At 41.8% G+C, this 26,843-nt stretch overlaps 1 protein-coding gene across 2 annotated transcripts; it reads right to left on the reverse strand.

Annotated features, from left to right (window-relative positions):
* LOC124275489 (farnesoate epoxidase-like) lies at nt 1-26,843 on the reverse strand. Of its 2 annotated transcripts, none has more exons than XM_046711072.1 (8): nt 26,728-26,843; nt 16,566-16,630; nt 14,637-15,322; nt 4,308-4,520; nt 3,757-3,874; nt 1,401-1,663; nt 859-986; nt 1-527 (listed from the first exon to the last, which is right to left on the reverse strand). In XM_046711072.1, the coding sequence occupies exons 3-8, from the start codon at nt 15,198-15,200 to the stop codon at nt 296-298; spliced, it is 1,518 nt and encodes a 505-aa protein (XP_046567028.1). In that variant the 5' UTR covers nt 15,201-15,322; nt 16,566-16,630; nt 26,728-26,843; the 3' UTR covers nt 1-295. The 2 variants fall into 2 exon arrangements, with proteins under 2 accessions (XP_046567028.1, XP_046567027.1); XM_046711071.1 differs by lacking the exon at nt 26,728-26,843 and adding an exon at nt 19,919-20,026.

Genomic DNA, 26,843 nt, shown 5'->3' on the forward strand with positions numbered 1-26,843 from the left:
CAATAGTGAAACAAGCGTGTCTGAGGGTGACATCATGACGGGAACCCGAGAAGATCCGGGTTAGAATTGATCTTCAGCAACCCATTCTTGTCGTAAGAGGCGACTAACGGGATCGGGTGATCAGGCTCGCAGGCTCCCAATTGCGTAGATCGATGCTCATGCTGTTGATCATTGGATTGTCTGGTCCAGACTCGATTATTTACAGAACGTTGCCATATAGCTGGAATATTGCTGAGTGCGTTTTGAGTCCGTGGAGACTTCGTGAGAATAGACGAACCGGAAGGAAGGAAACTGATCATTCTGTTTGCGCAGGTACAGTTTGCCTACGGCGTACTTTACAACGCACGTACTTTGGCATCAGAATGAGGCCGGGTTCCCAGGTGGCGGGGTTGCAGGACGGGAGGGGTTCGTCGTCGGGGGGTAATATGTCAAATTCTTGAAAAATCGAAGCAATGAACATGAAGATTCGTGACCGAGCAAAGTTCTGTCCTGGACAGCTGCGCTTCCCTATCCCGAACTGCACAAACCTGGAACAAATGATGCTTTTATCAAAACATGCAAAATATTATCCTGACACCTGCTAGTTAAAAGGTTCAATCGTCTTAATTTGAACATATACTTTTTTCAATATTATTTTTCAATTATTTCTGTATTAGAAATATGAGTGAGTGAGTGAGTTTTCAAGGTTTATTGTGCAGGTAACCTTCGGTACAAATGCAACAGTACATGCTAACCCTTTTTCTGAACACCTAAAGTCCCATTCATACACTTTTCAGAACTATTTTTTTACGCATAACTGATTCTGTTTAAGCAAACAAATCAAGACTTTTTTTTCTGGTGAGGACGTTTAGGATTTACTTTTGTCTGGCATCATTAAGAGGACTGACGAGGCTCCCATCTTCTTCCAGGAACCTCTCTGGACGGAACTGCCATGGCTCCTTCCACTGGGTGGGATCATGGTTCATATAGTACAGGTTCGGTAGGAGCTAAAACCACAGAGGACCATCATTTGTGATAGTGAGTGAGTGAGTTACATAGGCAGTATTTCAGTCATATTCATTAAAACTATTATTAGTTTAGCATTTGCTGAATTGTATTGAAAGACGAGTGGGTTTAGTTTCACGACGCTTTTAACAATATTCCAGCTATATCACGGCGGGGGACACCAGAAATAGGCTTCACACATAAAACCCATGTGGGGAATCGAACCCGGGTCGAGAGAACGCTTTAACCTATCGGCTACCCTACAACCCCCATTAAAAGACGACAGCAGCAATATTTAAGTTAATGTTTGACTTGACAGAGCTAGTATAGTTTGTGAGTTTGATTTTACACCGCTTTAGCAATATTCAAGCGAAAGAAATAGGTCATTTATGTGAGGAACCATACACCATGCTTACCATAGACTTTTCTGGGATACGGCATCCATTGTATTCGATCTCTTCTCTGATCATGTGTGGTAACCCCAAAGGGAGCTGGCTCGTGTATCGCATCATTTCAAATAAAAAGGCATCAAAGTAAGGCGTGTTCATATGGTCTTTCAGACTAGGTACCCTGTCCCCAATGGCCTCGCTGATCTCCTTCTGAAGCTTCTGCTGGATGTCCGGTCTGTGGAGGATCATCAGCATCATACCAAGCAGGGTGGACTTGGACGTCACGTACCCTGCAGGAGGTACCCAAAGTAAGATAAGTATTCAGGGTGGATATAGACACCACGTACCCTACAGGAGGTACCCAAAGTAAGATAAGTATACAGGGTGGATATAGACACCACGTACCCTGCAGGAGGTACCCAAAGTAAGACTGACTGAGTTTGGTTTTACGCCGCTTTTAGCAATATTCCAGCAACATCACGGCGGGGGACACCAAAAATGGGCTTCACACATTGTACCCATGTTGGGATTCGAACCCGGGTCTTCGGCGTGACGAGCCAACGCTTTAACCACTAGGCTACCCCCCCCCCCCCCCCCAAATAAAATAAGTATGCAGGGTGGATATAGACACCGCGTACCCCACAGGAAGTACACAAAGTAAGGTAAGTATGCAGGGTGGATATAGACACCACGTACCCTACAGGAAGTACGCAAAATAAGGTAAGTATACAGGGTGGATATAGACACCACGTACCCTACAGGAAGTACACAAAGGAGGGTAAGTATACAGGATGGATATAGACACTACGTACCCTGCAGGAGGTACCCAAAGTAAGATAAGTATACAGGGTGGATATAGACACTACGTACCCTACAGGAAGTACACAAAGTAAGATAAGTATACAGGGTGGATATAGACACCACGTACCCTACAGGAAGTAAATAGTAAGATAAGTATGCAGGGTGGATATAGACACCACGTACCCTACAGGAAGTAAATAGTAAGATAAGTATACAGGGTGGATATAGACACTACGTACCCTACAGGAAGTACACAAAGTAAGATAAGTATGCAGGGTGGATATAGACACCACGTACCCTACAGGAAGTACACAAAGTAAGATAAGTATACAGGGTGGATATAGACACCACGTACCCTACAGGAAGTAAAAAGTAAGATAAGTATACAGGGTGGATATAGACACTACGTACCCTACAGGAAGTAAACAAAGAAAGATAAGTATACAGGGTGGATATAGACACCACGTACCCTAAAGGAAGTACACAAAGATAAAGTATACAGGGTGGATATAGACACTACGTACCCTACAGGAAGTACCCAAAGTAAGATAAGTATACAGGGTGGATATAGACACCACGTACCCTACAGGAAGTACACAAAGTAAGATAAGTATGCAGGGTGGATATAGACACCACGTACCCTAGGAAGTACACAAAGTAAGATAAGTATGCAGGGTGGATATAGACACCACGTACCCTACAGGAAGTAAATAGTAAGATAAGTATACAGGGTGGATATAGACACCACGTACCCTACAGGAAGTACACCAAAGTAAGATAAGTATGCAGGGTGGATATAGACACCACGTACCCTACAGGAAGTACATAAAGTAAGATAAGTATGCAGGGTGGATATAGACACCACGTACCCTACAGGAAGTACACAAAGTAAGATAAGTATGCAGGGTGGATATAGACACCACGTACCCTACAGGAAGTACACAAAGTAAGATAAGTATGGAGGGTGGATATAGACACGACGTACCCTACAAGAAGTACCCAAAGTAAGATAAGTATACAGGGTGGATATAGACACCACGTACCCTACAGGAAGTACACAAAGTAAGATAAGTATGCAGGGTGGATATAGACACCAAGTACCCTACAGGAAGTACACAAAGTAAGATAAGTATGCAGGGTGGATATAGACACGACGTACCCTACAAGAAGTACACAAAGTAAGATAAGTATGGAGGGTGGATATAGACACGACGTACCCTACAAGAAGTACACAAAGTAAGATAAGTATGTAGGGTGGATATAGACACCACGTACCCTTCAGGAAGTACACAAAGTAAGATAAGTACACAGGGTGGATATAGACACCACGTACCCTACAGGAAGTACACAAAGTAAGATAAGTATACAGGGTGGACATAGACACCACGTACCCTACACACATTCAATCCTCGTAACTCGAAGATGTGTTTATGATATCACAAGCTGGGACGAGTGGTCCATACTCCATTACCCGCGATAAAGCTGCAACATCGCTGACGGCGACATAAATCAAAAGAAACCAAAATTGTGTAAAACCATTCCAGTGTGCATGCAACTGACGCAAGTACATCGTAACACCTACCGGCAGCCACCAGTTCGAAGATGAGGGCAAGGACGTCATCTTTCGTCACCGGGGAGTCTTCTTTGGAGGCCTCTTCCAGAAACCTATCTAAGACACCATCTCCGGACCGGAAGTTCACCTAAACACGTAATGAACTGTTGCTTACACGCCCCTCTCGTACAGTGGATTCAAATGAGTTAGAGGATGCATGTACATGCTATCAACATTCCAGTTTTGAGACAGAAGGGGGCACTAGAGATACGCTTCAAACATCGTACCTTAGGGGAAGAGTGTGTGTTGTGTCTGTGTGTGGGGAGAGGCCAATACTTCAGTAACTTCCTTACATCCCTTGAGATTTGGAGAATACATGAAATCCCTGGGGGTCACAGTGATTTCACGAAATCACTGACTCTTTTAAGGATTACATGAAATCCCTGATTTCACACATTCCCCGTAACATATATATGTTTAATGTAGGCTTGTGTATTTAAGTAACATCTCGGGTTCAAACAGTTATTATTCTTCCTGTAGTGTGGTCAGTTACTCAGAGGATAATTTCTATCTGTTCCTACCTTATAGTCGGTGAAGAACAGTTTGGTAAGCTTGGCCCTGGTCGCCTCAATCCTTTTCCAGCGACGGCCATAGCTGTTTGGGAGATGCCGGAGAAAGGGTAGATTGGTCAGAACGGACTCTTGATCGATGCCCAAGGACCTGTTGAGGAGGTCGTCCATCTCTCTCATGATGGCGATGTTGTCACTGCCAGGCAAGGGGCGTTCACCAGTCAGCTAAACGGCAACAAAAGTATGGTCAGAGACAGCATTTCAGTCGCTTGTAAGATTCACATTGCAGGAAAGCGCATTGTGAATTAAAGTTAGAAAACTACCATATGTTGCTGTCAAACAAAGGTATTACGATCAGGGTGAATCTGGGGTTCGAAAATATGGTCGTACGATCCAAGGGAGACAATTCTGCACATAGAACAGCAGTGCCTCTGACGACTGGGACCTAACCAGTACTACAGAAGTGTCTGTCATAAACTATTATCGTATGGTCATGTCTTTCAGCTATGTTTACGTGGGCGGTGGGGTAGCCTAGTGGTTAAAGCGATCGCTCGTAACGCCGAAGACCCTGTTTCGATTCCCCACATGGGCACTCTGTGTGAAGCCCATTTCTGGTGTCCCCGCCGTGATATTGCTGGAATATTGCTAAAAGTGGCGTAGAACCATACTCACTCACTCACCCGTGGCATAAATGGCCTTTAAAATTAAGTCGGTTTATAGTGCACCCTGGTTTTTAACACCAACGTGGTTATAAAACATCCAGAACGGATTTCCATCCATTGAAATCCCCTGGCTATACCGCCACCTCCACCGCCACCTCCACCGCCCCTGCTAACGCCAACGCCAACGCAATATTTATATGCCAAACGGTCGGCTTGGCAAATCAACGGCTTTGATCAGCTGAATAAATATTGTGTGCACATAGTTAAGCAAGGCTTTTTATCATTGGTTAAGCTAAGCTTATCAACAGATAATACAAAATATTATAATACTGTAATGTAAATCTGTTCAAGCTGCCATCTATTTCCTCTGTGAAAAATATAGAAGGCAGCTTGAACAGATTTATTAATACTATTACACAGGGTCAACCGCCTACAACGACCCAGTTGGATAATTTTGGAACTGTTGCAACAACAACAGTTCCAAAATTATCCAACTGGGTCGTTGTAGGCGGTTGACCCTTGTGCGTAACAGTACTTTGACATAGATTCAGTGACAGGACGAGGTTATCAAGGATGTTAGATAGACATGCATTAATGTCATCGTCGTACACGAATTAAAACCTTTTACACATAAACTTCATAAATCCGGATTACGTCATAAATCCGGTCCGGATTAAAGGACTCACGGAAATAGAAATAAAACGGTTTTTGGCGTTTATTTCGTAGTTTGAACACAACTAAAATTTCATTGTTAGGTATTCTATGGCTATCGTTTTTTCCAACTTTTGTTTTAAACATTTTTTGTAAAATCATCCGAATATAGATGAGTTTACAGGAGAGGAAATTGTGACGTAAGTTATAACATGTTTCTAAATTTGTTGTTAATATGCACATATATGTTATTTTTACCTGAAAATGGTATTTTGTATAATGATTAGATGACCAAATTAAAAGGCCCAGTTGGGCAAAATATAGTTGTTATACCCCCACCATATAAGGCTGGGGGCATATAGGGTTACCCTCCGTGTCCGTCCGTACGTCTGTCCGTCCGTCCGTCCGCACGAAACAGGGAATGTACTCTATCCACTTCTCCACAAAAAACGCTCTGTGGAATTCAATGAACTTATACATGAGCTTTCTTGGGACTCTAATGGTGTGCATCTCATATTTTGTTTTTGTATTTTATTATTTCTTTGTAAGTTTAGAGACAATTGAACTTAGATAAATTTCTCTCTGATGACAGTGAAATAGGGGATTAGGTCTATCCACTTCCCCACAAAAACTGCTCAACAGAATTGATTAAGCTTATACGTGTGTTTCATTGGGTTTTGAAAGGTGTGCATGTCATAGTTGCATAGATGTTTATTGAACTTGTACGTGAATTTTGTTCAATTATTGATCTTTATATGATAATGGGTTGTGTTATCTGCCCCCTCAACACATTGTTTATTAGTGTTTTCAAGTACTTCAGTGGGACCCTGAATGTGTGAACTCTTCCTACAGCAGCGGGGGCATCCGTGTCCCTGGACACAATTTTTTCTTGTTTAAATATTTGTTAAAACTACCTATTTCAATCACGTAATAAGCACTTAAACACCCAAAACCATTATATTTATATTTCAGAGAGTACCTTTTTTAACAAATATAAGGAACACATAATGTTAATGTATTATTCTACATGGCTGCACCTTACAGGACGCCATGTAGTTAAGGTGAAGGCTTTGGTGTGAGCTATTTTCCTAATGTTTTGTTGATATCTCACAGGCGCGAGCTTTTATATGTTTATGACAGTAAATAAACTGTTTATATAATTTCATTTGTCTATTTCACCACACGTTCTTCTTACCGAGTCACTTTCTCAGTTCGATACTTAAAAGCAATGCTATTATTTAGCGTTGACACAATTTCTAACTGTGATATAGATATGTCGCTGTCACAGACAAAGCTCAATGTCTTGTTTTATTGACACCTGTGTGTCTGCCTGCCTGTCTGCTAATGACAATATTCAATACACAACTGCGATCACTGACCACATGCAATTTGAACTTAACACCAATCAGGCTATACACCATAAACAAAACGCATTGATTTATGGCCCGAGTTCGGTCTCTGTCACATTATGTAATTCCACAGACAGGCAGGTGTGATACTTGAACACACATTACATGTTATGATGTCTGTTGATTGCAAAATGTTATACACAAAAAAATGCGATTATACGCTTATACACAACAATCAAACTGTCATGAACATGAAGGATAATTGTGGGACAAACACAACAATCAAAACAATCAAACTACATGTGGGTGGGACAAACACAACAATCAAACTGTACATGAGGGTGGGACAAACACAACAATCAAACTGTACATGTGGGTGGGACAAACACAACAATCAAACTGTAAACATGAGGGTGGGACAAACACAACAATCAACAATCAAAACTGTACATGTGGGTGGGACAAACACAACAATCAAACTGTACATGTGGGTGGGACAAACACAACAATCAAACTGTACATGTGGGTGGGACAAACACAACAATCAAACTGTACATGTGGGTGGGACAAACACAACAATCAAACTGTACATGAGGGTGGGACAACACAACAATCAAACTGTAACTGTGTGGGTGGGTGGGACAAACACAACAATCAAACTGTAACATACATGGGTGGGACAAACACAACAATCAAACTGTACATGTGGGAGGGACAAACACAACAATCAAACTGTAACATGAGGGTGGGACAAACACAACAATCAAACTGTACATGAGGGTGGGACAAACACAACAATCAAACTGTACATGAGGGTGGGACAAACACAACAATCAAACTGTACACATGAGGGTGGGACAAACACAACAATCAAACTGTACATGTGGGTGGGACAAACACAACAATCAAACTGTACTGTACATGTGGGTGGGACAAACACAACAATCAAACTGTACATGTGGGTGGGACAAACACAACAATCAAACTGTACATGTGGGTGGGACAAACACAACAATCAAACTGTACATGTGGGTGGGACAAACACAACAATCAAACTGTACATGTGGGTGGGACAAACACAACAATCAAACTGTACATGTACATGTGGGTGGGACAAACACAACAATCAAACTGGACATGAGGGTGGGACAAACACAACAATCAAACTGTACATGAGGGTGGGACAAACACAACAATCAAACTGTACATGTGGGTGGGACAAACACAACAATCAAACTGTACATGTGGGTGGGACAAACACAACAATCAAACTGTACAAATCAGAGCATGGACAACACACGACCAACTGGAACATGGGCTGGAACGACCAACCAACTGGACAACACAACAATGGACAAACACAACAATCATGGAACAGATGGATCATACACACCGAATCAAACTGTACGTAATGGGTGGGACAAAACTACACACAATCAACTGGAATATGGATTACAACCACAATCAAACTGGACATGGACAACACAACAACGAATCAAAATGGATCACGAACACATGGACAAAATCGGAAATTAAGGAAAATGTACAGGTGGACAAACACAACAATCCAACTGTACTGAAGATGGGACAAACACAACAATCAAACTGAACACATGGATCAAACAACCGGAACACACGACAATCAAACTGTGACACATGGACAAACTCACAACAAACTTCTTTTACGGAAATCGACAAACACAACAACCTGAACATGGACAACACAATGGCACATTCATGTGGGTGGAACAAACTGCCTGGCACAATCAAACTCTGGCATGTGGAACACAACATGGACAACAACATGGACGGGAACACAACAATCAACTGGAATGGAAAAACAATCAGATGTGGACAAACACAACAATCAGGCATGGACACATGAACAACAACTGGAACACAAATATGGACAACACAACAACACATGAAATATGGACAGGCACTACAACCGGAACGCTGGAACATGGGGGTGGACAAACACAACAATCAACCAAGCTGTACATGAGATTGGAACAACATGGACAATCCAAACTGTACATGAGGGTGGGAACACAACAATCAAGAGCTGGAACATGGAGTGGGATAACCATAATCAAACAGTACATGAGGACAGGACACAACAATCACAACTGTGTACATTAGAGATGGACATACACACAGTGGAATCATAACTGAATGTAGGAGGACAAATGGAACAAATCAACTGGAAGATGGATTGGAATCAATGAACAATGAAACAACAACGTAATGGGTGAAGCCAGGTGGACAGAACAACCGAACTCGGAAGCATTGTACATGGTGACAAACACAACAATCGGAAGAAGGAACGAAACATGACAACTGAAGATGGTGGAGACAAACCACAAGCAATCGAATGGAACATGAGGTGGAACAACCGGAATATTAAATAATCAACCTGTAGAAGGGTGGACAAACACAACAATCAAACTGGAAGGGTGTGGACAACAAACTGAACAATCATGGAACATGAAAGGTGGAACAAACACAACATGGATGGAATGTACATGTGGTTGGGACATACAGAATCAACTGGAACATGGGTCCTGACAAACTCACCAATCCCACTATACATGTGGGTGGACAGACACAACAATCCAGGCATGGATGACCAATGAATATGGACACACAACAATTAAACTGAACATGTGGAAGGACAACACAGAACAATCAAGCATGTACAATATGGACAAACCGGAATGGAACAACCAGAAGCAATACATGCATGGACAACACAACAACCAAACTGAACATGGAGACAAGACAACCGGAACAAATGAAACATACATGTGTGAGGAAATAATAAAGACCTGTACATGTAGGTGGGACAACACAACAACTGAAACACATGTGGAAGACAAACACAACATAAAACTGTGTACATGTGGACAAGCACTGGAATAAACTGTACATGTGTGGACAAACACAACAATCAAAATGACACACATGGAATCCGGAACATGGACTCAACAATATGGAATGTACCCAACGGAAGGAGGAACAACAATCAGACAACTGGAATGAAGGTGGACGAACCCAACAATCAACTGGAACATGGACAACACAACAATCAAACTTCTGGAACATGTGGGTGGACATACACTGCAACAACTGTGCATGAGATGGGACAAACACAACAAACTGAATGTGAGAGTGGACACACACGGACAAATCAAACGAATGCCTTGGGGTGGACAGAACACAACAAATCCAAACTGAATGCATGGAATGGGACACACACAATCCAACCTGCACATGGAGTGGGACAAACACAATCAACTCGAACATGGACAACACAACAATAAACTGGAACATGGACGGAAACACACATCCGAACCATGGACAGATGGGACATAACTGGACAACCCAATCAACTTACATGGACAAACAACTGCATGGTGGACATACACAACAATCAAACTGGAACATGTGGACAGGAACAACCAAATCAAGGAACTGACAACCCAACAACGGTGGCATGGATGGACACATGTGGAGGACAACTGAACTGGCACAACCCACACATGGCCAGGCCACCGACAACTGACAAACATGGACATGGACAAACACAACAACCGGAACAATCCATGGACAAACACAACATGGAATCCCAAGACAAACACCAACTGAATGGAATCCACAACATGTGGAACATGGACAAACACAATCAACTGAAATGGATCGAATCACATGGAATGGAATGGGACAAATAATCAATCAACTGGAATCGAACTGGAGGAATGGACATGGAATTGACAGACACAACCGAACATGGACACAATTGTACAACTGAACGGTGTGGACAGGGACAACAATCAAACTGTACAGTGAACACAACCCAATATGGACAACACAATCAAACTGTACATGTGGAGGAACAAACACATAACCACATGTGACAATCCCACTGACCAACTGAAATAATGGGATGGATAACCGACACAACAATCAACACAACTGGAAATGTGGACAAACACACATGATCGGAACGGAATACGGGAGGCAAACACAACAATCCCAAACTGGAGACATGAATATGGACAACACAACACCACAATCTGAACATGTGGACAAACACAAACTGAAGCATGAAGGTCAAACACAACAACTGAAGCATGGACACACACAACAACTGGACAAAACGCCAAATATGTGGACACACAACAATCAAACTGAAAGAAGGAAGGTGGATACATAACAATCAAATGGTACATGGACATGGGACAGAACACAATGATCCGAACTGGTACATGGAAGGAATGGAACACAACAACTGAAGGATGGGTGGAACACAATGGAATCAACTGAAGAAGGGTGGATTAAACACAACTGAATCCAAATATGGACAAACTGTGACAATAAACTGAAAATGGGACAACATGGAATCAATGTGGAATGGACAAATGGACAGGATAAATGATGGAATCAAATGGAAGAAGAATGGATGAAATGGAGGGTGGACAAATGGACAACAAATGGAAATCCGGAATGGATGGAACAAACACAACAATCAAATTGTACATGGTGGATGAGAATGGACAAAATCAACGGAATGACATGTGGGTGGGACAAACTCAACAATCAAACTGAAGCATGGAGGGGGACGAACACAACAATCAAACTGGAACATGAGGTGGGACATACACAACAATCGAACTGTACGGAATGAACAATGGAACATGGGACAAACACAATGAATCCAAACATGTGGATGGGAGGAATCAAAACATGAACAAACACAACAACATGAAGGACTAACACACAATCGAATCCGGAACATGGATGGACAAACACAATCAATCCCACAAACTGAACATGAGCATGGACATACAAAACAATCAAACTGTACATGTGGACAAACAACAACACAATGGAACACACATGTGAACATGGACAAACACAACAATCAAAATGTACATGTGGACACACCGACAAAGGACAACGACAATGGACATGGAAACACAACATGAAAAATGGAAGGACAACACAACACTGAAAATCAAACTGGACCAACATGGAGATAACAACAATCAAACTGTGTACATGTGGTGGACAAACATGGACAACTGGAACAATCACAAACACATGTACTGGAAACAGGGTGGACAAACACAACAATCCAAACTGTGCATGAAGGTGGGACATACTACAACAATCAAACTGGACATGGGGATGGACACAACAGCAATACAACAATCACAACTGTACATGTGGGTGGACAAACACAACAATCAAACTCGAACATAATGGTAATGGACACGAATACAACAATCAAACTGGAACGTAATGAAGATGTGGAATACACAACAATCAAACTGGATATGGAATGGGACGGAACACAACAATCGGAAAATGGAATGCATGTGGTGGGACATACACAACAATGGAAAATGGAATGAAAAAGACAAGAATGGAATGGGACAAACACAAGGAATCAAACTGTACAAATGGAAGGGTGTGGACGGAATGGAATGGAATCAAAGATACACAACAATAGATGGCTATCTCGAGGATGAATGGAGTTGAGTTCTATCTGATTGCACTTAATGTTATTGTATTCACTGAAACGTTGTTAACTGGTACCTCTATATCTTGAGAGCTCGCATTTCGGGTAACCTACACTACCCTCTGGATCTATCGCGATCTCGGATTCCCCGTCCTTGAATTGTATAAGCCAGCTTTCAAAACTATTCGGTTTCAAAAAGAGTCAGAATGCGAGTTTCAACCCAGGTTCGATGGCCGTAGCACAGCGGTACGTGTTCCACCCTTACCCATGTACTCTTTCATGTCTGGCTGTCTGACGGGTTGGTGAAATTTTAACAAACATCAAGGGCGAGTAATTTGAGATTGCGCGAACTACGAATGAATCCAGGAATTTGCCGAAAATGAGCGAGTGAGTGTGGTTTTACGCCGCTTTTAGCAATATTTCACCATGCTTATTTCAAAAGTGGATACCTTGTCGTTTTAGAAAATGTAAACATACTACCCATCAAAAGTTTAGACTCACATAAAGCACTCACTATAATGTTATGGATATATACGGTTACATCGAAGATGAATTTCTCCACTAACTTAGGGGAACCATCCGCAAACATTATACAGATGAATTGCACGAGGATCATGCATCAATTTTCTGAAAAGCATGTGCAAATATTGTGCATGTGAACAGCTGCGTTTTGGTGTTTTGGTACAGTTTTGTTAAGAATTCGCCAATTTTCACTGAGATTCATGATTTATTGAACTCACGAAAATTATTTTTTCGACGTAACGAATTTGTTTTACAATACATCAGTGCATGTTTTTACAGTACCTTTAAATATTATGGAATATTTAGCAAAATCTAGTTAAGATCAGTTGACTGAAGTAAGTGGCTACATTTACACTAGTGAGTCTAAACTTTTGATGGGTAGTATATTTAAAGCACAATACGTATATGGTAGACAAAACTGGATATTTAACTGACAATAAACACCATTTTCTGAACATGAGGTCATCTGAGAAGAGATTCTCATGAACATCGTCCGAAACATAAGCAATAGGTACTAATAGGTGCGCCTCCGTGGTGTAGTGGTTAGAGCGTCCGCCCGGAGAGCGGAAGGTCGCGGGTTCGATCCCCGACCGCGTCATACCAAAAGACGTTAAAATATGGTACTTGTTGGTCCCTGCCTTGCGCTCGGCATTAATGGGTACAACAAGGACTGGTCGGCTCGGAGTCAGTATAATGTGTCTGAGTGGGGTATTCATGCTTCACTGCGGCATGGTATCTCAGTGAGACTAGCACTATAAAACCAGCTTCAGTCTGGGCTAGTACAAGCAGCCGCACATACCCATACACACGCATGCACGTCGTCATATGAGCGAAATATTCTCAAGCACGACGTTAAACCCAATTTCACCTCACCTCACCCAGGTACTGCAGAGAAGAGTTTAACGGGAAAGCTGGGCTTATCACAAACTGTTACTTAGGCCATTGGGAGTGTTTTCAAAATGTGTAAATAGTATAACCTGGAGCATGTTGACCTTGTCATATGAAAATAGTAATGATTAGTTCTGTAGATTAGAAGAGGTACAGTGCTAACGGTCGGGCCAACAGACGGCGTTCAAAACCCATAACGAGAGTGCGTGAGTGAGTTTAGTTTTACGCCGCTTTCAGCAATATTCCAGCAATATCGCGGCGGCGGGACACCAGCCGTAACGAGAACCAGGAGAGCTAAATCAAGGCCATCATAACAACAGTATTTCTGGTGACACTGCATGAATGACATTGTACTAGAATGAATATTTATACCTTCATGTAAAATACGGTCTAATGTACGCATCTGTGTAGTAGTGTTATACCGGTTGGGTGACACTACTACAAAGAGGCGTACATCAGACCGTATTACCCTCGACAGAAGCATAAAAAACTATAGTGAGTGAGTGAGTTTAGTTTTACGCCACCTTTAGCAATATTCCCTAAATATCACAGCGGGGGACACCAGAAATGGGTATCACACACTTTACCCATGTGCGGAATCGAACCGGGGGCTTCGGCGTGACGAGCGTGCGCTTTAACCACTAGGCTTTCCCGCCGCCCGTATACAATATATATCATATATATATGAGGACAATTAGTTTTAAAGAAACGTCATCAATATGGCGATAAATCCAAACATACTCACAAGAATATGAAGGACGTTCATTAGATAATCGGAAATGATCTCATGCAGCTGCACAGTGCCAGATTCAGCTTGAATGTTCAACTCGCCGAGAGTCACCTTCATTTCGGACCTAAGAGTGTTTTCAATCTTCATGCCCCCGTCCACATGCATGTTTACCGACGAGTGAAATAGTTGCCTGAGTTTTCTCCAATATTTTCCAGCACTTGAGAAGGTGATACCGCAGCCTCGAAACACATACTTGCCCACAAAGCTAGGAGGTCGGTCATTGGTGATAGTTTTGTAGGTACCGGAGAACAACTCGCGGATGACTCGCACGGAGTTGATAACAATAATGGTCTGTCCGGGGATCGACACACAGAACAATTCGCCATATCGTCTAGCCCATTGTTCAAACTGAGTATGGGCTGAATTCGAAAAACCAGCTTTGTAGAGATCTCGTATAACAGTCAGGAGGGTTGGCCCTGGGGGTAGCGATAACTTCCTTCTGGACAGCGTCCACTTTGCGACCAGTGCACTGAATCCGAGAACTCCAAACGCCAACGTGATGCTTGAAATGAGTTCCATTGTATGTTTGGACTGCAAGGGACAAGTTATGGAGTGTGTTTTCAATGGGTTCCCACTTGATATACAGCGAACTTGTGGGGGCGTAGCTTCAGACCGCTGTATATCATTATCGCCGTCAATCTCTATATGAAAGAAAACACGAGTAAATTGTACTGGCTGGACCAAATCTGGGCGATAAAACAAGATTCGATGATAGGCGGATATTTATACACCTGTGAATGTGACATCACCTCCCACCCTCAACTGTTACCCACGTGGTAAATGTAAGCCGGAGTACACGTGTTTCCTTAAAGCAACAGAGCGTGTTCAGTGATTCTGTACCTGTCAACCGTCACAAATATAAATCGAGACTCACTAAGCGAATCAAACAAAGACCCAGCCCATCCCAGTTGAAATATACCTATTGTGGTCTGTATAACCAACGATAAATCTCCTGTGTTGTTGATACCGATGTTACGTAACCACGCCCCCACACACTTCACTGTATAGAATCAGCATGGTATCGACATATCCTCCAGGTGTCGTACTGGTTAGTGACGCGTACCCACTTTGTAAACATTCACATATTCTGATTATAAGCATTATAGTTGTATCGTCAATGTGCCTTGATAATTGAAGGTGTCCTTTTCACCTGAAACATTCCGCTTTGCACAACGATGAAAACTAATACATGCTATGTGAGTGAGTGACGCATTTAGTTTTAAGCCGCACTCAGCACTATTCCAGCTATATGTCGGCGGTCTGTAAATAATCGAGTCTGGACCAGACAACCCAGTGATCAACAGCATGAGCATCGATCTGAGATGTAGGGAAGGTTTAAAACCAATGGATGTTAATACATCAAACAAGGTTGTTTGTCTGTTTGTACTTAACGCCACACTCAGCAATACTCCAGTTATACGAATATAATACGATACACTATGTCACGATACGATACGTATCGCGATATTTTACCTGTGATACATATATACACCTTGAAAGAATGGCACAGTATTAATGATTTAAAGTGATTTATTTCAAGGTATTTGTGTATAACAATAACACTATTGTAATAAACAAGTAAGTTACTCTATCATACTTGCGTATTTTTATCTAAATAAGTACTTTAACATTTTTAAGATAAAACTGTTTTGAAAACTTAAATGTATTACGATGTATCGATGTATCGGTGAATCGTCCCATCCATACAGCTGTATGACGGTGGTATGTAAATAATCGAGCCTGACCAGACAATCCAGTGATTGATATCATCAGCATCGATCTTCCAGCTGGGATCACATGCATCAGTCAAGTCAGAGAGCCTGACCACACGACCCCTTTAGTCGCCTCATACAAGACCAGTTCTAATCCCAATCTTCACTGTACCTTGATCACGGATCAACCAGTGTTGGTCTGCTCGTCTTTCTGGCTGTCCGTCTGTCCGTTCTCTCCTGAATAAAAAGAAAATGTGAAAACGTCTGGCGAAAAGTAAAGACGACATGAAACAGTCACTTGGACACACCAAGCTTGAAAAAAGCTGTTCCACGAGATATGTAATTATTATTATTATTTATGTCATATGAAGCCAAAATACCATACCAACTAATTCGTTATGCTTCAAACATTTCCCGCGTAAATATATATTCTAACAATGACTATTGCATGTGTTACATAATTATATCTCACATATACAAAACTGAAAATATATATTGTACTATCAACTTTTTCAGAATGTAAAAAATACCACTTGAAAAAATTCGCGAGATACATTTATCGCATCACAAGATTGTGTATCTACACAATTGTAGTTTAAGCAACATAATATATAACCTGATGTATAGCATGTGACACGATTAACGCTGAGTCACAGTGTAACGTACCACCTACGTACACGGGTAAGAATAAACACAGAATAACATCTAGAGAGGTAGTAAACCCAGATGTGACGATACAGTTATTTGAACTTTCCGGGGATCGTGTCCATGCGATTAGCTATCATACAAAACGACGCCGGAAACTTCTAATTCTAAATGGAAAGTTAAACATTATTGTTTATTCTCAGGGGCATAACGCTGGCCTCGCGTGACCACGGTTCCTGATTTAGCACGTCCGTGTATAGAAGAAGTATATCTTCACTAATTATCCAGCTACCTAAGGCTTTTGAAAATGTCTTCATTGTTGATAAAAGTGTTTGATATATTCTCAGTGTCACGTTTTGAGAATTCACACGAGAGAATAATCTGAGTGATGTGCCGAAAGTGATTCCATTGGTCGAAAAAAGACGCGTTATTGATGAACATTGTATAAATAAATCACTGAATATTTGTTGTTGTCGAAAAGGATACAGATATCCTGTTCTACAGCATCCACCTGCATTAACCGATTCTCCCGACAATGTCAGTGTTCGGAATACACAATGTCCTTTTTCGCAATGGTCGGGTGTAACATATGTTACATTTAGGGTTACACTTTCTCTGAATCTTGTACATTTTTAATTTGATTCCCATCCGATCAAGAATGTGTACTTTAATGGGAAAGTGTAATCCATAACATACCATTTAAATGGCAGCGTTCGTTTGTTGCTTAACGCGGCATCCTTTAACAATCCCACCATGCGAATATGACAATCTAATCTTGACCACACACTGGAACCCTGTGGTATAGGGCGTGAGAGGTCAATAAGTAATACCAAGGGATAACCTTGGCCTATCTCCTCGTACGTGTTACTTGTTCTTAGGCGGTACGGGGGCGGTGGGGTAGCCTAGTGGTTAAAGCGTTCGCTCGTCACGCCGAAGACCCGGGTTCGATTCCCCACATGGGTACAAAGTGTGAAGCCCATTTCTGCCCGTCGTGATATTGCTGGAATATTGCTAAATGCGGCGTAAAACCATATTCACTCACTCACTCTTAGGCGGTACGGTAGCCCAAAGGTTAATGCGTTCGCTCGTCGGCCGAAGACCCGAGTTCAAGTTTTTGCTTAGATACAACGTGTGAAGCCAATGTCTGGTGTCCCCAGTTGCGATATTGCAGGCTATTGCTAAAAGAAGCTTAAAACTCACTCACTCATGCACTTACTACTACTTCTTCAAAAATCTTTACTTTCAGTGATCAATATCAGCATTCACGTGGTTCGGGTACGATTTTACAATTACAATAGGATAAGTTTGAATTTGAAAACTTAGATATAATATCACTGTTTAATACTCAGGTCAAAACATATATGATTTAATCTAACGATTTTCCAGATCAAACTTTTATCAACTTTGTTAACCCGAATAAAACTCAAATAGATTAACTCTCGGTGTTGCGAATCAGGGATAGTATCGATACCAGATACAGTGCGCATATGGTCCGTCGTATCCTAAATGTAATTCGTCTAAAATGTAGTATCGAGTTAAAGGGGGTAGAAATGTATCTAGGCTTCACTTACGGCATTATCCAGCAAGTCCTCAACACACAGTAACACGCTGTTTGTTGTACCCTCACTATATGTGAGAAATCCAGATCAAACAGCGATGACATCACGTGTCACGTGTCACGTGTCACGTGTCACGTGACACAGTAGATGCGCACATTGATAATAATATCAGCAATAATGTGTCTAAGTGAGATTAACTTGACGTTCAATACGGCGAGCCACACTATGCATCTTAATTATTCATGTCATGCATAATGTTGTTAATCCGTATTAGTGAGTGTTGGTTTTAGCAACATTCCCACTATATCACGATATCAAAAAAGGGTTAGCAGGTCGAATCGATTGCGAATGAATGAATGAAAATTTCTCTTCACTGCTCATCAATTTAACAACTAATTGCGACCCGATCGCGAGTAAGTTTCATTTCAGCGAGGGCATAACCCGCATTGCATTAAATTATATAAAACTTTAATCTTGAATATTATCATTAATTCAGGTGTTATTGTCTCTCTGTGGCGTATACACAGTGAAGAAGATAACGGTGACAACTCGAAGAGATAATCTCGATTATACCGTATCCTCGTCTATTGTCGACGCGCATACTTTGGCCCAGTTTACTCAACAGATCCGCCCGAGGGTTACTGGCCCAGTTTATGCCAAAAGGGTTACTGATGCCAGAAAGGGTCACTGATGCCACAGAAAGGGTTACTGATGCCAGAAAGGGTTACTGATGCCAGAAAGGGTTACTGATGCCAGAAAGGGTTACTGATGCCAGAAAGGGTTACTGATGCCAGAAAGGGTTACTGATGCCAGAAAGGGGTACTGATGCCAGAAAGGGTTACTGATGCCAGAATGCCAGAAAGGGTTACTGGGAAAGGGTACTGATGCCAGAAAGGGTTACTGATGATGCCAGAAAGGGTTACTGATGCTTACTGATGCCAGAAAGGGTTACTGATGCCAGAAAGGGGTACTGATGCCAGAAAGGGGTACTGATGACAGAAAATTATCAACCTCACATACCCCTCATTTTAACAAAGAAAATCAATGTAAAGATTTCTGAAAAGTTAATGTTGAAAATGGTCTCAGTATTTAGGAAATACATAATTATTAAATAGCTCATAATTCTTCTCTGTGTTATTATTATTATATATTTATATAGCGCACATATTCACGCAGCTAGTACATGCTCAAGGCGGTGTTATTTTTTCCCCTCGATCATTGGATGTAAATCTCACGGGCACATCGTATTATCAATCTCAACTCCCTGGGATCATACAACTGATATGGTGAATGTACTATCGGTAAAATACAACTTACTGACCATTGACATATGGCGATTTAGTCCAGATGTATCAAGTTTTGTCTCGCGAGAACTGCCCAGTGGATCACGCAGATACACACTGCATGTTGACCTCGATTTACGTGGCCTCCTTTCTGGACAAATCCCGGTATTACAATGAGCTTTGGGGAGCGGCCGTAGAACGAGTTCCTGTCGAGATCCAGCCACTTTCTGGGTCTGTCTGTCCAGAAACGGGAACAGCCACGCGCGGGTCAAATAGGGATACAAAAAGAGCTCGTTAAACGTTCTGGCATGTTTACGTGCACATGCCACGTACTGAATATCAAACAAGGGTTGTCTGAGTGTCAGATGAAGTAAACATATGTTGTGACTCATGCATAGAAAACATCTTGTGTAGACGCGAGGGACGGGGGTGGTTGGTTGGTTGGTTGGTTTTATTGAGGGGTGATTAGATAAGTCGATATGGGTGGAAGGGCAAGAGGGATAGATATACGAGGGAAAGGGGGTATAAGTGATTTGATTTACCATATGTGGGTGGATCGTAGAATAAATGATATCTGTGCGGATTGAAGGATGAGTGATTTGATGGACCGATATGTGGGTGGATGGAAGGATGAGTGATTTGATGGACCGATATGTGGGTGGATGGAAGGATAAGTGATTTGATGGACCGATATGTGGGTGGATGGAAGGATGAGTGATTTGATGGACCGATATGTGGGTGGATGGAAGGATAAGTGATTTGATTTATGTGGGTGGATTGAAGGACCGATATGATGGACCGATATGTGGGTGGATGGAAGGATAAGTGATTTGATGGACCGATATGTGTGTGGATTGAAGGATAAGTGATTTGATGGACCGATATCTGTGCGGATGGAAGGATGAGTGATTTGATGGACCGATATGTGGGTGGATGGAAGGATGAGTGATTTGATGGACCGATATGTGTGTGGATGGAAGGATGAGTGATTTGATGGACCGATATGTGGGTGGATTGAAGGATGAGTGATTTGATGGACCGATATGTGTGTGGATTGAATGATGAGTGATTTGATGGACCGATATGTGGGTGGATGGAAGGATGAGTGATTTGATGGACCGATATGTGGGTGGATGGAAGGATGAGTGATTTGATGGACCGATATCTGTGCGGATGGAAGGATAAGTGATTTGATGGACCGATATGTGGGTGGATGGAAGGATGAGTGATTTGATGGACCGATATGTGGGTGGATTGAAGGATGAGTGATTTGATGGACCGATATGTGGGTGGATGGAAGGATGAGTGATTTGATGGACCGATATGTGGGTGGATGGAAGGATAAGTGATTTGATGGACCGATATGTGGGTGGATTGAAGGATGAGTGATTTGATGGACCGATATGTGGGTGGATGGAAGGATGAGTGATTTGATGGACCGATATGTGGGTGGATGGAAGGATGAGTGATTTGATGGACCGATATGTGGGTGGATTGAAGGATGAGTGATTTGATGGACCGATATGTGGGTGGATGGAAGGATGAGTGATTTGATGGACCGATATGTGGGTGGATGGAAGGATGAGTGATTTAATGGACGGATATGTGGGTGGATGGAAGGATAAGTGATTTGATGGACCGATATGTGGGTGGATGGAAGGATGAGTGATTTGATGGACCGATATGTGGGTGGATTGAAGGATAAGTGATTTGATTGAAAGATGTGTAAGTTGAGTGAAGGATAGGTGATTAGATTGATAGATGTATTCGTGGATGGAACGTTAAGTGATTTGATTGATAGGTATATGAGTTGAGTGAAGGATAGGTGATTTGATTGATTAGGTATTGAGTGGATGGAGGGATAGATGGGGTAGATGAAAAGATGGATGGATGAATAAATAGTAGGAGATATGTCGTGTGTCCCTGTGGATGGACAGATTAGTGCATGGATGAATAAACTGTGCATGGGTGACTATATGGTGGATAAGTGTGTAGATGAATAGATTAGTTAAAAGTGGAAAGATAAATGAATAAATAGATTCGTAAGTGGGTAGATGAAAGATATGAGTTCATAGATAGATTAAATGAATGTGTGAGTTGGTTGATAAGTAAGTTGGTAGATGGGTCAATACGTGTTAGGGCGAGGATACATAAACGGGTAGATGGATGAATAAGCGCGTGGTTGCGTGGATAATGGATATGCTGGTTCCATCGGCGAGAGCGAGGGGTGACAGTAGGCACAGACTGAAAGATGTAGTGAGTGGGTGTAACTGGAAAACTCATTTGTCTATACTGTCAGATAATTAACATCCAGTCTGACTAACAGGAAACCATATCTTTATCAAAGGAACTATTTCGCGTTGATGGGTATTCTATCATAAAAAAGCCGTTACCTCAAGAAAATTTTCCCAGTGACGAAAATTTGCTGTGACAGATAGTCATAATTTGCATGTACAGCGTGATGCGGGATACAAAGAGCGATTATTTGCCCGTCTCATAATTGTCTTCACAAATACGGGTATCACAGAAATAAGTCGAACCTAGCATGCGTGATTCTACTTCGGTGGAAGGAGGATTCAGCTCCGACATTGAAATACCACGGACGCCTGATGGAATTGCCAAAGATACCAAAGGGATAAAGAACTGATGACTTTCAGTAAGTGTTAACCTTTTGTTCTTTTTATTTTTAGAGCAGATACTCATCGAAGTAAATCGTATCATGCGGTGTCTTTCGACATATAATTAGTATTAATAACATTGGTTTGTATGTTAATCCAGAAGGGTCTGTCTTTCAAAGACCGAGCGAAAACTCATAAAGAAGCATAGCTCTATAAAAAGATGATTTCACAGCTAGATAAGACAGTGAAAGCGTGGGATGAAATCTTGTGTGCATAGTTACATGTTTAGGGACAGTTTTTAATGATGCACCTAATTAAACATGCACTCACTGTATATGTATGTATGGGGCGGTGGGGTAGCCTAGTGGTTAAAGCGTTCGCTCGTCACGCCGAAGACCCGGGTTCGAATCCCCACATGGGTACAATGTGTGAAGCCCATTTCTGGTGTCTCCCGCCGTGATGTTGCTGGAATATTGCTAACAGCGGTGTAAAACCAAACTCAGTCAGTATATGTATGTGTACTATGTATTTATGTCTGTATGTCTGTCTGTATGTCTGTCTGTCTGTATGGACGGACGGACTGATGGGTGGATGGATGGATGGATGGATTGCCTGTGGATATAGTTTACAGCATAAACTGAAGTTTGTTTGTTTTCAGTTTCACTACTGGGTTAATGCAAAAGTCAGTCATATTGTGACGTCGCCTCTCTCTCTCTGAATGATAGTTCCCAACATGGGTACAATGTGTGAAGCCCATTTCTGGTGTCCCCCGGGGGTGGTGGGGTGGTGGGGCGGTCTAGTGGTTAAAGCGTTGGCTCGTCAAGCCGAAGACCCGGGTTCGAATCCCCACATGGGTACAATGAGTGAAGCCCATTTCTGGTGTCCCCCGCCGTGATATTGCTGGAATATTGCTAAAAGCGGCGTAAAACCAAACTCAGTCAGTCTGGAGTCCCACGCCGTGCTATTGCTGGAATATTGCTCATAGCGGCGTGAAACCCAACTCACTCACTCACCCACAGAAATCAATTTCCTTCAGTCTTTGCTGGCTCTTACGCTGCTAAATATAGCTACCGCAGTCCCATGACTTACCACCCTGATCCTGATTGTAACCACGTGATCACAATTAATCTTCGAAAACAAATAATTTTGTTTTTTCTTGATTTATTTTCAGGAGGCAAAGACTGTAGCTGTTCTGTCACAGGTACGTGAGTCACTTACAGCAGAAGCTGCACATGCGCAGGTATTCATTTGTTGACGCATACAACCTTCATTGTTCATACTGTTACATAGAACCTTCATTGTTCTCGGCCAGTGTGGCCTCGATGTACATTCTTACCTACTGGTGTTTTTATTGAAACTCTCGGTGTCCAATAACAACTATTAAGTACAATGTTTCAGCGTCTTTTGGTATGACGGGGTATTAACCATGAGCATCGAACCGCCCGCCCGCAGACAGACACTCTATCCCATACAACAAGGAGGTCGGCGAATAATTTGAAAAGAGTTACGCAACGATAACATTTCGGCATTTGACATAATGTCAGACGTTAGATACATGATAACCAACTAATCTAGGCCGGAGAACGAAGGCATGGCGACGATGGGTTTTTATAACAATGTACACAATCTAGTCACGTTATATAGCTATGGGCTAGAGTACAGTGTAACCGCGTTATGCATGAAAATATTTGTCCTTTTCATTATTGCTTTGTATTAGTTATCACAATTTTACTGGTTAAAAGCAGTGACTGTGTGAGTTGAGGTGAACGCCCTTTTGAATACTATTCCAATTATATCAGCTTAATGTGGGAGAGTGACTGAGTGAGTGAGTTTGGTTTTACGCCGCTTTTAGCAATATTCCCGCAATATCACAGCGGTGGACACCAGAAATGGGCTTCACACATTGTACCCATGTGCGGAATTGAACCCGGGTCTTCGGCGTGACGAGCGAACGCTTTAACCACTAGGCTACCCCACAGCCCTAATGTGGGAGAGGAGACGGTGGGAGTAGCATAGTGGTTAAAGCGTTCGCTCGTCACGCCGAAGGCCCGGGTTCGATTCCGATCCACAAAGCATTCGTAGCGTTACGAGCTATCGTAACTCTATAGTTTATCATAGGATTACGAATGACGTAGAGCTACGAACGCTTTGTGAATCGTGAAACCCTGTTTCGCAAGTGAAAGTTTCCATTCTGCTGTGAAAGGGAGTGTGTTCTATACTACATGTGTGAGCGGATACGCAGAGGTGCGAACCGTGACGCTTTTATCGGAGTCTACGAATTTTAGCATCAAACTACACCAATACGATTGCACTAGAAATTCTACGAAATCTGAAAAAATTCATTAAAATTTGGATATATAGACAAGAACATATAATTTCGTCGATTAAATACATTTTCGCCAAAAAGAGAGATGACAAGAAGAAATGAAATGCTTATAACTTGAAAATCTGCCGTTGAAGGTATGTGAAATTTAAGCTTCACACTTGATTAGTGTCATATTATCTTTCTCAGAATCCATAATGATTTTAAGTATTTAGTTGACTGCTAATTTTATGGTCAAACTACCAACCTTGATCCTTGAAACTACTATTTGCAACACTTTGGGAATGGCATCTCTGTTATGGTACGTCTAATAATTCCTTTTACTTCGAATAAAAGGCGTCATACAAACGAGGCTCTATCACGCTCACAGACATGCCTTCTGCTGAACCAAATGTAATGAAATAAATAGTGAAAAGTTTGTATACCAACAAACGGATTCAAGAACGAATTTTGGACAATTAAGGTTTAGAATGTGAGACAGTCTAGGTCAGTGACTGAAGGCCGTATGTCCCGGTTGGCATTCGGGAAGGGAGGACTAGTCCTCCGCTATTGTTGTGCAGCATTGCGGTCCTCACACATTATATCGTGAATACGAATTCCAGATTTGCTCTGCTTGTGATACTTGATTAGAAAAGACAACAGTTATTTTGGAAGAGGTGCAATTATGATGAGTGTCCTATAATACCAAGGACTCGGATTCGACTCCTTACAAGGTTACAGTAGGTGAAGCTCATTCTTGGAGTCCCCCCCGACGTCAGAATACTGATAAAGGCGGCGTAAACCCAAATTCATGCCCTGTTTACTCATATAGTTTATTTAACTCCCCTTTGTGAACAGTATTTCCGTCACATCAAGGAATGGCAGCTTGTTGAGGAAGTAATTTCCAAAGCGATGCTGGTCTCAGATGTTTAATACTAGCGCTAGGCAATATAACCGGTTTACCGGTATTTACCGGTTCAGACATGAAAACGATACGTATTGCGATACGCTGATCGAAAACCGGTATTTTGACATGCATTCGGAAAACGTCGTAACACTCGGAAATCTTCGGATATTTTCTTGTTTCATTTGAGCCAAATATTATTCACATTTTTATTTTATCATGATTAAAATTTGTTATTAAAGCTTAATCAAGCATAGTGATTTTGTTGTGTTTTTGCTCTATAAATCAAGCATTAACTCGATTATAAGTAGTTTTTTGTTTAAAAATACTTCATGCAATATATTGCAATGCATATCGCAATACATGCTTTCGCATCGCAATATATCGCAATATGAATATTCTCTGCAATACCCACCCCTATTTAATACGTTGACGAAATCCACGGTTATGGTGCTGACAAACCTAGCAACACAAGCGAACCGGGACTCGAATCTACGATAATGGAATCCTGGCACGACTAATGGAGGCAGATCTGCAAAACGAAAGACGACACCTTTAATGACTGACCACCCCGGCATTTAGCGGGAAGACCAATCACAGTGATGGGAACATATCTATATAGAGATATTAAACGACCTTCCGTGTAATACAATTTTTATTAAACGAGTTAATGATTTGGTATCAAACGAGAGAAAGCGAGTTTGATACTCAATCTTTCACGAGTTTAATATAAATGGTATTTCACTGAAGCGAGTTTAGTATTCTGTTTATTAGTATAGAAACATAAATTGATAGAAACTGCCTACGATGTGATGACTCTCAGCTTCCCGCGAGTCTAGCAAGGCCTAATGCCATTGTGACAGAGGTATTAACATTGTGACGTCATAACTGTAAACCATTATGGCGTCATAGGTCTAGCGATATTACACTAGTGTAATATTACCGTAACATATTACACTGCAGTATCTTCCACGGGCGAGTAATAAAGACTAATATTACACAACAAACATCCCTTCAACATACCTTACATGTGACCCCGAGTCCTTGAAATTGTTTCTCGAAAAGAGTCGGTCAACAGTTGCGACAGAACACTGAACTTAACAAATGAACAAAAGAAATCCATTCTACTATCATCTGTT

The sequence above is a fragment of the Haliotis rubra genome, unplaced genomic scaffold (genome assembly GCF_003918875.1).
Source record: "Haliotis rubra isolate DU_JTF1 unplaced genomic scaffold, ASM391887v1 Scf2, whole genome shotgun sequence".
NCBI lineage: Eukaryota > Metazoa > Mollusca > Gastropoda > Lepetellida > Haliotidae > Haliotis > Haliotis rubra.